The sequence below is a fragment of the Rhododendron vialii genome, chromosome 12a (assembly GCF_030253575.1).
Source record: "Rhododendron vialii isolate Sample 1 chromosome 12a, ASM3025357v1".
NCBI classification, from domain to species: Eukaryota; Viridiplantae; Streptophyta; class Magnoliopsida; order Ericales; family Ericaceae; genus Rhododendron; species Rhododendron vialii.
In genome coordinates this window covers 333,003-345,374 of record NC_080568.1, presented here as the reverse complement: position 1 = coordinate 345,374, position 12,372 = coordinate 333,003, and the positions used below count along the sequence as shown (strand labels likewise).

At 37.1% G+C, this 12,372-nt stretch overlaps 1 protein-coding gene across 1 annotated transcript; it reads left to right on the top strand.

Moving 5' to 3' along the window:
- The first annotated feature begins 120 nt into the window (after positions 1–120).
- Positions 121–6,539, top strand: LOC131311027 (eukaryotic translation initiation factor 3 subunit I-like). Its single transcript, XM_058338340.1, has 8 exons — positions 121–464; positions 1,252–1,467; positions 2,817–2,944; positions 3,240–3,359; positions 3,457–3,546; positions 4,443–4,529; positions 4,862–4,941; positions 6,200–6,539. Exons 1-8 carry the CDS (start codon positions 281–283, stop codon positions 6,273–6,275), a joined length of 981 nt encoding a protein of 326 aa, XP_058194323.1. The 5' UTR covers positions 121–280; the 3' UTR covers positions 6,276–6,539.
- Positions 6,540–12,372: the final 5,833 nt, after the last annotated feature.

Sequence of the window (12,372 nt, the reverse complement as noted above, 5' to 3'; positions counted from 1 at the left end):
CGCCCCTCTGACTGACTTTGGGAGTCAAATGAAGAGTACATAAAAGTTTGGGAGTCGCATTGAAATATAAAGAAAAATTAGAGGACTAAACTATCACGTCGGTTAGTTTTATTCCGTCTCTCTCAGCTAGGGTTCTTCCACTACCAATACAGCCTAGAAGCTTTCGCATCCTCTAGGGTTTTTTCTGAGCGTCTGGGTAGATAGATATACACTCCAAGAGCGAGAGAAGATTACTTTGGCTATACTTTAGGACAAATACAGACCTGAATTTGTTGTGAAAATGAGGCCGATACTGATGAAAGGCCACGAGAGGCCACTGACGTTCCTCAAGTACAACAGGGACGGCGATCTTCTTTTCTCTTGCGCTAAAGATCTTAGTCCCACAGTATGGTTCGCTGACAACGGAGAGCGCCTAGGCACGTACCGCGGCCATAACGGCGCCGTATGGTGCTGCGATGTCTCGAGTAAGTCCCACCATTTTTCATCTATATATCTCTTCATATATATATATATATGTATATATCTATATATGCAGATATTTGATTGTGTATTAAATATGTATTGTGTTGGAGCCTTGTTTGATGCGTTTGTTTGTATTTCCGGAAGTATTGTGGTTTTTTTTAATAACAGATTTGGTTTATTATGGGAAATGCGATGTGTATATATTTGGTGTTTGTCAAGCTTTGAGATTGGTAAAAGATGATTCTTTGAAGCATAATTAAAAAGCATTGAAATTGTAGCTTCTCAGAATCAGCTGTTAATAAGCCTTCTAAGTTTTTGGTATGCTATGTGGTAGTTATAGTCTATGGAATATTTTCGTTACAGCCCCTTTAGATTGAGGGATTTCATAAGAAACAAAAATAAAGGATTAGAGGATCTTGCCGAATCGCTCATTTGGATTGAGTATGTTGGTGAGAAATGGAGAGAAAGATACAAAAATGATATTTTTTCTTGGCTCCTTTCCCGTTCTCATCAAATAATGGCGTGATTTGGGGAGAAAGATCTCCCCTTTATTATCACACCCTTAATCACAATCCAAAGGCGCTGTAAGATTGGTGAAAGATGATTCTTTAAGTTGTTTCTGACTTTAAATAGCAGCTTCTCAGACACATCCGGGATTCTATTCTTTGTGGTAGTTATGTATGTTGTAGTCTTTTGGATGTTTTTGTTAATATCTGAGATACATCTGTTAGTTATTTGTTGTGAAGTCTGAAAGGAACATGGTTTTTTTTCATGACTTTGGTGTATCAGGGGATTCCATGCTGCTCATTACTGGGAGTGCCGATCAGACTGCAAAGCTGTGGAATGTTCAAACTGGAGCACAGCTTTTCACTTTCAATTTTGATTCTCCAACCAGAGCAGTAGATTTTGGTGTTGGTGATAAGCTTGCAGTCATCACCACGGACCCCTTTATGGAATTGCCTTCTGCTATTCACATTAAGCGCATTTCCAGGGATCCTAGCGAACGTAATTTCTTATTACCCTCTTTTTCCTGTTGCTGTTTTAGTTACCTGGTTGATGTGATTTAACAGATGGGATTCTATTTTGTCTGGTTCGAGCTTAGGAATGCTGAAAGCCCTTTCAATCTTGATTTACATGTGATGTCATTATTAAGATTTAAGCATTAGAAAGGTCTTTGCAAAAAGATTTTTCCATGTTTTACTCCTTAACCCTAAGAAATAAAAGTAAGGGGTCACTCAAGGAAAAGAAATCTTGGGACATTATGAATCTCTGAAATAGGGAAACAACTACATCAAATTGTATAGATGGACCTATTATCTATTCTTTCCTCTCTCTCTTTTTTTTTTGTTTTTGCCTTTCTTGTAATGTATTGTGCACATGACTTATTTACTGTTTTCGGAGAGGAAGAGTTTCGACAAAGGGGAAAGAGGTTCTCAATGAGTTTAAAGAAATCTTAAGATATTTTCTGGATGATTTTGAATGATTCTATGATGTCTTGACTTCTTTCTCCTCACGTTTCTCTCTTTTCCTCTCTATTCCTTTCTCTCTGTGCCCTCTTCTCACATTGCTCTCCTTTCGTCCATCCCTTTTTTCTGTGCCCGCTTCTCACGTTGCTCTCTTTTCCTCTATCCCTTTGTCTGCAGCTTGTTTCGTTCTCTTCTCTGCATCTCTACTTCCTGCTGCTGCTACACCTCTGCATCTGAACATGTCTAGAGTTGCAGCTTTAGATTCTTCTTTTCCTCCTTCAGATTCTTCTCTCTTCCTCCCCTTGCAACTTCTTCTTTAGTCTGATTTCTTCTGCTTCCATCATAGTTTCTTCCAGAGCCAACCCTGAGGTTTTGTAGTCCAAAGCAAACGCGTAAGATGGGCTGTTTATGCATTTTCTTACATACCAAATGGGGAGACAAAATGAACTTCAGAATATAAGGTGAAAATTACTGAAGGAAATCAGGAAACTGCAGCTGACATGGTCCCGCGTGTAGCATATAATCATGGGTGTAAGCCTTTTTGGGTAGTCAATGGGGGAGTAAGGAATGGATTATTTCAACCTTTTGTACACACCTTGAATTTTAATTGGCAAGTCTATACTTGTTTTATGATTCATGTTGTTAGGACAAAATCAAGTAAATGATTACCTGTTTTTTTATGATAAATGACGGTACAAGTGATAATGATAAATGTCCAGAAGAGGCTTACTGACCTGTTTTTTTTTGTATTCTTTTCTGATTGAGTCACTGATTCTTATTACTCATCAACTTACTGTCTGTTGGTATCTATTTGGTCTTCCGGTGCTTCTTATGCTTAAATGCCTATTTGATTCCTTTGGTCCAACTAGATTGTTATGTGATTTGTAGAGACTGGGGATTCTGTGCTTACACTCAAGGGCCCCCAGGGAAGAATAAATAGAGCTGTTTGGGGACCTTTGAACAAAACTATTGTAAGCGCCGGTGAAGATGCTGTAATTCGTATATGGGATTCTGAGGTCAGTGACTGCGTTTTATATATTTATCAAGAAGGACTGCATCTTGCATGTAGGTTGTTCAGTTGTGTATCAACGACATATAAATTTCTGATGGTTAAACCTTGCTGCTTTGCAAGTCTGTTGTTCTGTTGTGTATCAACGACATATAAATTTCTGATGGTTAAACCTTTGCTGCTTTGCAGTTATTTCTACCTTCTTATTTCGAAGCAGTACTATGCATTTTGTTTGACTCTTGACATTTATTTGTTAATGTTCCTGAAGTTGAGGTTTTTTATTGTTTCTTACGAACTGACAGACAGGAAAATTGCTTAAAGAGTCTGACAAGGAAATTGGTCACAAGAAAACAATTACCTCTCTCTCAAAGTCTGCAGATGGCTCACATTTCCTCACCGGTTCCCTAGATAAGTCTGCTAAGGTATACTGCTAACTAGTGCTAACCTTTTTGACACTTCTTAACACCTATCTTCAATTGTTATCTCTTTTTATACTGGTTTTTCTCTTCAACTTGTTAGCTTTGGGACACCAGATCATTATCACTTATCAAGACCTATGTGACGGAACGACCAGTCAATGCAGTTGCCATGTCTCCACTTCTGGATCATGTACGTACCATCTTATTTTAAGCATGACAATTACGCTCTTATAGGTGCTATGATTTCCCGTGTCGTAGTATGCTTGCAAACTGATGCATGTTCTCCAAAGTTTCGTTGTTATCTTTTGTTTTTCCTTTTCTGTCAAGCACTGTTTGTTTTCGAAAGGAAAATATTAGTTTACTCCCAACTTTGTATTTGGAGGATGAAGTGTTCATTAGGCATCCACCATTCTGAAGTTGCTGTGCTAATCTTACAAATTTTCAGAAATTCTATAGGCTAAATGATCTTCTGCAATCCTCTCAATGTTTGAGTAAATGCTCAGCACTGCCTTCCTCTCAAAAGTGGAGTCCATGCTCGAGGTTTTGAGCTATTCTAAAGAGCCATTGAAATTATGATTAGACTCCCACTTAAATTGTGCTTGTGCATTTGTAAAGTTGAAATACTGCATGGAAGGAACTAAAGTTCAATACCAGTACATAATCTGGTAAAACCATTTTATATCCTCACCATCCTCGTTGTCATTCGTTCATTTCTTTTGTCTATGGCACTGAAATGCCTTAGCTACCAAGCTGGATATTGCACTTTCTTATGCCTTGTTCTCTTTGTTTTTCAAAAAACATTTTTCAAAAAATACCCCCTAGATCTCCTAAATTCTTCATACTTCCAACATTTCTCTCTTTCTCTCTCTCTACTTATTACCCCTACTATTTTTCAAAAAAAATTTCAAATCCAAATCCAAACACAGCATTAGTTTTGCATCCGCTACGCTATGCGTTAGCATGTTGTGACCATAGCTTACTATGTTGGATGTGCTAAGTAGAATTGGTCTCTCATGGGTTTATTTTCCATTTACCTTGTATTCTTTTGTTTTACTAATTAAGGTCTTGTACATATGATGCTTCCAGGTGGTCCTTGGAGGTGGTCAGGATGCTTCAGCTGTCACAACAACTGACCACCGTGCAGGGAAGTTTGAAGCCAAATTCTACGATAAGGTAAACTTGTATTTCTAAGGATTCGGTTTTTTATTTTTTATTTTTTTTTCCGGATAGATGATAATTTATTTAAATTTATTTAAAAGGCATCAATGGGATGCTACTCATGTACAAAAGAAAGCAAAGAACAGAAAGCCAATCAGCCGACAGTACCAAAAGAGACCAATCAAGAGCTTATACACCGCCCTAATTGCCAAAAATATCACCGCCCTAATAGCCAAAAATATCTGACATCTCAAAAAATTGATCAATGACTTGGTTTGCAAGCGAATAGGAGCTCAAAAAATTTGTTACCTTTCTAATTGGCATATATGCCCATTGTTTTTATCCAGGTTCTTCAAGAGGAAATAGGTGGCGTGAAAGGTCACTTCGGACCAATAAATGCTTTGGCATTCAACCCAGATGGTAAAAGGTATTGTTTCTTTGAGTTCTGGTGCTTCTTATTTTCAAGATTATTTTTTAAACTCGTGAAAGATGAATTTTAATGTCTATTGTCTAGTGCTCCTATAATTTTTGTCTAGTGAGTGACAGTTTATTTTGTTTACATGTTGATGCATTCTGTCCACTGTCACTCAAACTTTCTTTGTGTTTGTTGTTCTAATGTGAACGTTCCAAGTTGTAAGCTATGTAGCGCTCGCTCTCTCTCTCTCTCTCTCTCTCTCTCTCTCACACACACACATTTTTTCCCTACCTCTCATAGTTTCTGTCTGATGATGTAGTCATCTGAAGGCAGTCAACTATTATGCATTTTTCTGTGTCATTGTGCCCATCTTGTTGGAACTTTTTCTATTGGAAGGGTTTCCTTCTATAGCATTTACAGCTCTCTTTTAAGGATTTGGAAGTTTATGACTTGTAGTAGCTTGTTAAGATGGCCTTACCAAAGCTGGAGTAATTTTGGTTCCCGGTTTGTTTTGAAAACTGTGGATATGGTTTTTTTGTGGGTGCATAGCTGGACATATTTTGTTTTCTCAAAAATGGTGCACGCCTACACGTTTTGTTGGGAGACAAAAGTAGGGATTCCGACAAGTAGTTTGGGGAAATAAAATGCGGCCTTGACGCATGTTTAGCTAAGTTAACAAGATAGAACATAACTGGACAAAATTAGTTGTAGAGTAATCATTATTGACTGTTGACCTTTAAACACCGGGCTTAAAACATTCATAGCTCAATCCATCCCGTGCTGGTAGTTGCTATTGTAGCTCGACTGATGAGTTGCTGACCTATTGCGCAATGACTTGCTAAATTATTAGCAGGTAATGCATCACCGTCAAGATTCGAAACTCTTAGGCCTTAGCTATGGTAGTGCTTCACGGCGTTGCTGCAGCAACTTGCCGGCTGTTTGCAGTCGAAGTTCGAGGCATACAGATCTTAGGAGTAGAAGTCCTCCACAATTCCCTTTGAAGCATAAAGATTGGGTGTGTTGTATAGTGACATATACTGGTGTAGCTAGTGTAGTTTTTCTCATTAGATAACGTATTTCTAGTACATTCTTGTCTCTATTTGTGTTTTTTACTATATTGGTTTGAGACTTTAGGCATATAACTGAAGGCATGAAGGGGTACATATCTGTTGACCTCTTGTGGCTTGTGACTTGACTTAAATACCAACAGCAAATGGTGACCTAAAAATTTCATAAATCTAACTTTTTCCTTTGTGTATTTGTTCTACAGTTTTTCAAGTGGCGGTGAAGATGGCTATGTCAGGTTGCATCATTTCGACCAAGACTACTTCAATATCAGGATTTAACTCCACAGTTGCAATGGAGGTGTAGGCGGGGAGGACTTTCTTTTACCAAGTTACTTTATGATGTACTGGCATTGCAATCGACCTTCATGGCTTATTTTTTGTAGGGAGAAAGGCTAGAAGTTTTTCGAGTGTGAAATGTCAACACTATTTTATACCAGCGTTTGCCATCATGGAATGACTTGCATGGCCCTTTGTTTTCATGCATCTACTTGTGTTTCAACAGTGATTCGTTACAAAAAAAATTATGGGTGGTTCATCTAAAAACGGTCATCTATTATTGAGTCTGTATCCACTTTCACTGTAATTTCCTTCTCAATCTAATTTTCGCAACAGAATTATGGTGATTATTGAACTAAGGGAGGGGCCATGATCGCCTGTAGGTGACCTTTTGGGTCTGTTGCTGACAGACTTGCTGGACAGCTCAACCTGTAACATGATCCCCTTTAAATATTCTTCGTCTATGTATCTTTTCCTTCACTTTAGTGTCTGATGGTAAAGCGTTTCCCGGGCAAGAAGAATTCATGTATTTCAAGCCTTTGGATTCAAGAAAATGTTGTTGAGAACTTTTTTCGAGAACCTCGAAACAAATTGTAGAAGAAAATCTGGAGACTTGCTAGTTTGAAGAATATCAACTCTCCCTTCTCGAAATCAGTCAAGGACAAATTCAAATGCTTCAACTAAAAATCTCTTAATGAGCCTAAAACTCGAGCACTATGTTGCAATTAAGTGCGTAAACAAGCTGAACTAAGCTTTGTAGTGTTTGAGCTTAGCTCCTTTAGCACATGAGCCTAAAACTCAAGCTCGACTTATCTACAGACGAGATGAACCCTTAACGAGCCGAGCCCAGTTCATTCACTAAACAAGTCTGTGAATGAGTCTGGCCTATAAAAACCTTGAGCTTTTATGAATTGAGTTGAAAACATAGCGTTTGAGCTCGGCTTGTTAACTACATGAGCCTAGAAATTGAGTTCAAATTCCCCTTGATGAGCCGAGCCTCGAGCGAGCAGCTCGATTGGTTTGCAACCCTAACAACCCCTTTGGATGGAGGGGTTTTCATGAGAAAAGAAAAGGTTATGGTTTCTTGTGAAATCCCTCATTTGAATTGAACATTTTGATAAGAAATGGAGAGAAAAGTACAAAAAAGAAATATTTTGATTAACCATTCTACTTTCTCGTCCAATCTCACCAAAAATGGTGGAATTTGGCGAGAAAGTACTCTCTTTTCTTATATATATTCCTTTCTCACCATCTAAACGAGTTGTAATTGCGCTGCAGGAGCTCCAGTAGCAATGAACAATCACATCTTTTCATAACCTCACAAGCCCACACAAGAAATATACATGGTATCGGAAGAGGAAGACTTCACATACTACAGTTACAAAGAGTATTTGAGTGCAACATCAAAGAATATGCGCCGACTCTGCAGGCACGATGATATAAACCACCAAAGCTAAGTTGCAGTTCTAAGCAATGTACAAGTTATACACATAACATATTGTAACGACCCGCACTAGTTTACCTGTTTAATCCTTTGCTACTTAATAGGTGTTCTTTGTATTCTTTTGTTAATGACTAGTGTGTCGAGGGCAAAACAATTTCCCTTGAGTGAATGTAGTTTCCATGTGTTCTTATCTGGAATTATATACATTTCCTTAAGAGAATGGCTTATTTTGGAGTAAAGAACACATCTTATTTGTTAAGGAGTCTACATGCCAAGTGCAATGCACGTGCTTAGCACCAGTGGTGTTAAAAGACTCAGCCATCCTAACTGCGAGGCAACATCCGCGATGTAATAAATCGCAGCAAAAAGGTTTGAACTTACCCCTATTTCTTTTGTGTACGACTTAAAAAAAAGTTCTTGGAGTTTGTCTGCCCCGTCCCTGAAATAGGGAGAATATGTGCTGTGAATGACAAATTTCACGTTAGTTGATGACACATTGACAGAATATGTGACTGCCATCTCAGAGATCCCACCTCTGGCGGATTTTGCAAGGACACACAACAATGTAACAGTGCCAATCAAATAAGATCGAAAAGATTCGGCGACACTATAAGAATGATATCCAAAATTTCTTCTTGATCAGTGAGAGCCTACAATAGTTATGAACCAAAACAGATGAAGAATTGAAGTATCAAATGAAGAATCAAAGTATAGGATATTCAGTGAGTATCAAATAAACCTCTCTCGATCATCGATTTTGTTTCTTGTCTCGGTCTCTTTCAGTATAATTGTAATTGTTCAGCACATTCCTTAGAAATTTCATGAACTAGGATTCATGAATATAAAAGTAATTGCCACAATCGTCATAGCCCTTCAAACAGCTTTCCAATTACCTCCTCAATCAATGCCTTGAACAATATTAAATGGTTTGGCTTTTGATTTGAACGTGAAGTAACCACAAAAATCGGCACACCACAGTCGATCAAATGAAGAATCAAAGTATAGGGTATTTAGTGAGTATCAAATAAACCTCTCTCGGCCATCAATTTAGTTTCTTGGATCCGTCTCTTTTAATATCATTGTAATGCATCAGCACATTCCTTAGAAACTTCATGAACTGGGATCCATGAATATAAAATTAATTGCCACAGTAGTCGTAGCCCTTCAAATGGCTTTCCAATTACCTCCTCAATCAACGCCTTGAACAATATTAAATGATTTGGCTTTTGATTTGTGCGTGACGTAATCAAAAAATCGGCACACCATCGTCGATCAATGGCTAACCAGGAATATGCATCAATAGGGGCACTATAAAGAAAAAATTTCCGGTGATAGCAGTGATGGACATATAAGTATCCATATTTTGTATTAATAATGAGATCGCTTATCAACTTTCGTATGTTTTCGAAAATTCGAAGTAAGTGCAAATTCTCCCAATTAATATTAGGTGGGCGAATACTTCTACAATAGTTTGTACAGATGCACACTCACAAATGCACATACTTTCTCTTTATAGACATCCACCTTCTCATGAACAACTAGGATTATTTTAATCTAACAACCCACATTCTCCTTTTAGAATTCTCCTAAAAAAATATATATTTCATTTTCACATATTTAGAATATTTCAAAATTCTCCACACAAGTCTAATATATAATAGAGATTTTTACAATCTACATTCCAAAAGAAAAATATATAATAGTCCATTCTCATTTTCTATAAGTAATTTTATCAAATAACATGGTCTTGAAAAAGTTAGATAGTATGATTAAGCACTTAGGAATGTCTAATTGAGGTAATATATTTTTAATAAACGATTAATTGTTAAAAAATGATTTTGAGACCTAGTATGGATTCTAAATAAAATAGATAATGTTCACCCTATTTTCAGTCATTGACAAAATTCTTTGATACACACATAATTGTGTTAGCTAATTGGCCCAATTGTATAAAAGCAATATTCTTTGATTAAAGAAAAACTTAAACTATCAATTAAAAAAAACTAAAATTGAAAAAAAACGAAATGCAATCCAAGTCCTTTTCGCCAGCTATATGGGAGGATTCATCATCGTTTGTGTCATTTTTCTTGCTAAAAAATGATTATTCCTTAAAATACTTGGGTAAAAGTAAAAAGAAAATTTACTTATCCGATTCCTCTCATTGAAACAAATCAATTACCCACAAAAGTTTGACGCAAAACTAACAAAAGTGAAAAAAATTTAGATAAAAACAAAACTCTCAAGTTTAAGTTAAGTTCAAGATAACAAGACCTAAATTCTTGCAATAACTCATCCCCTTAAACATGAACATGTTTATATTCCAAGAAACTTTCTAACTATACATACTCCTAACTTTTTTCTTTGTTGGATTTATAATTTTTTATATTTACAATTTTTGTTTTGTATTTTGATTGCCCCATGCTGGGAGTTTGCCCAAGCCCGTCGGCTTGCGGGACTTACCCTTCGGCCGGGCTGGTGGTGGTTAACTAACTTGGAATTGAGGGCAAGTTGATCATCAGTTTAGGGTTTCCGAGTTTTTGACTTGAGGACACTGTAACTCTTTTCGGGTCTTGGACAAGCGACTATCTATGGACCTGAGAGGTGGTTGGCCTGTCGCCATTGGAGATCGATGAAGTTGGAGAATAGAGGAGAGAGAGAGAGAGTAAAGAAAACAAGTACTACGGAGTTAAACATTAAGGGCGTGTTTGATAGGAGGTTTGGAGGGGAGGGGAGGATTGGATTAATAATCCCATGGGGTTGTTAATACCTTGTTTGGTTAGGTTTTTGTAGGGGGGATTAGTTATCCCATGAGATTGTTAATCCCCTAAAATGGGGGTATTAGCAATACCATGGGGGGGGTTACTAATAATCCCATCCCCATGGGATTGAGCAATACATGCTTAAAAACCCACTTCAATTCCAATTCCAATCTTAATCCTAGCCAAAACAAACATGTTATTTACAATCCCTTCCCATTCTCAATCGAATCCCAATCCTAATCCCGTGCAAAACAAACATGAATAAATAATTCATCTCCTCATTAATAATCTCACCTCATTCTCAATCCCAATCCTAATCCCATATCATTACGAATCCCCTCAAAACGAAATCTGCAATCAAACACGCCCTAATACCGAAGCACAGAAGAGGTCGTCGGGCAAAAGCATTAACTGCTTAGTAATCAGAAACATCTCACCGTTTATGCATTTGGCACATCTACCAAAATGCGGCAATACATCTTAGCGGCGTATTTGGTGAGTTCAAGGATTTTGCAAAAGATTTCGGCTCTTGCATTTATAATTATGAAGGAGAAGTGGATTTTATTATGGCGTGGGGGCCGTTTCACTTTTCCAAAAAGAAGGTTTTTGGAAAAAAAAGATAATTTCAAGATCAAAAATCATATATTTTCACAAATAATTTTTCTGTCAATATGGATCTTGTTTGATAGATTTTATTGAAAATTTTTAAACGGTACAAAAAAAATTGAAAATTTATTTTTTATTTTCATTATATTTGAATTTGAAATTATCTTCTTTTTAAAAAAGAAGATTTTGAGAGAAAGCGAAACGGGGCCTGAGATATTAGACAAGTACAATCTCCACGATAATGATTGATTGAAAAGAATGCATGGTATCAAGGAGAAATGGGCTATAGGCATCAAATTTTTTGTGCGGACATGACCACCGCTCAACGGAGTGAGAGCATGAATTCTGTTTTGAAGAAATATGTCAAGAAATATGTCAGCTACAAGCATGATTTGTTGCTCTTTTTTGAACATTTTCAAAGGCTAATTGACGATAGGCGTTATGAAGAGTTGAAAGCTGATTTTAGGGCAAGTCAAAGTATCCCACGTTTATCTTTTCCGGTGGAAATATTGAAACATGCAGCAAGTATATATACCACGGACGTGTTTGAGTTATTCCAAGGTTCGTTGTGCAAAGCTCGTGATTCTACACGAGCCTAGAAATTGAGTTCAAATTCACCTTGATGAGGCGAGCCAAGCCTCGAGCGAGCAGCTCGATTTATTTGCAACATAAGAAATGGAGAGAAGAGTAAAAAAACAAAAAAAGTTCGCTCGATTTTTTTGCAACATAAGAAATGGAGAGAAGAGTAAAAAATGATAGAATTTGGCAAGAAAAGACTCTCATTTCTTATAGGGGCCGACTATTCGCAGCTCCGTATTTTCTCTCTTAGTTCGTTAAAAATTTTCAATGATACTCAACAGTTAGTTACCGAAATTGAGACACATTTTCAACATACAATTACCGAAATATAATATTTTTTTCAATAGCTATTTACCGAAAATATATGTTCGGTAGTTGTTTACCGAAGATTGAACATATTTTCGACATGTAGTTACCGAAATATAATCTTGTTTTCAACAGCTATTTACCGAAATGTTATGTATAATTTTCAACAACTATTTACCAAAATGTAATGAGTTAAGGAAAAAAATATGGGGCTGCGAATAGTCGACCCCTTCTCGTATCTTTCTTTCTCACCATCCAATGAGTTGTTCGGGAGGCGCTCCAATAGCAATGCACAATCACTTCTTTTCAAGGGTTGGGATAGCGAACAGTGGTTAAGATGAATTCCATTCCATCCAACGGTCTATAATTCACCATTTCTATCCTTATCCTCCTCTCTTCTCATTTT

What these genes read in the sequence shown, in the direction of transcription:
- LOC131311027 (XM_058338340.1), top strand. Translation starts at nt 281, where the DNA reads ATGAGGCCGATACTGATGAAAGGCCACGAGAGGCCACTGACGTTCCTC. An exon ending in TTCGTATATGGGATTCTGAG is followed by an intron (nt 2,945 to 3,239) that starts GTCAGTGACTGC and finishes ACGAACTGACAG; the next exon opens with ACAGGAAAATTGCTTAAAGA. An exon ending in TTCAACCCAGATGGTAAAAG is followed by an intron (nt 4,942 to 6,199) that starts GTATTGTTTCTT and finishes TTTGTTCTACAG; the next exon opens with TTTTTCAAGTGGCGGTGAAG.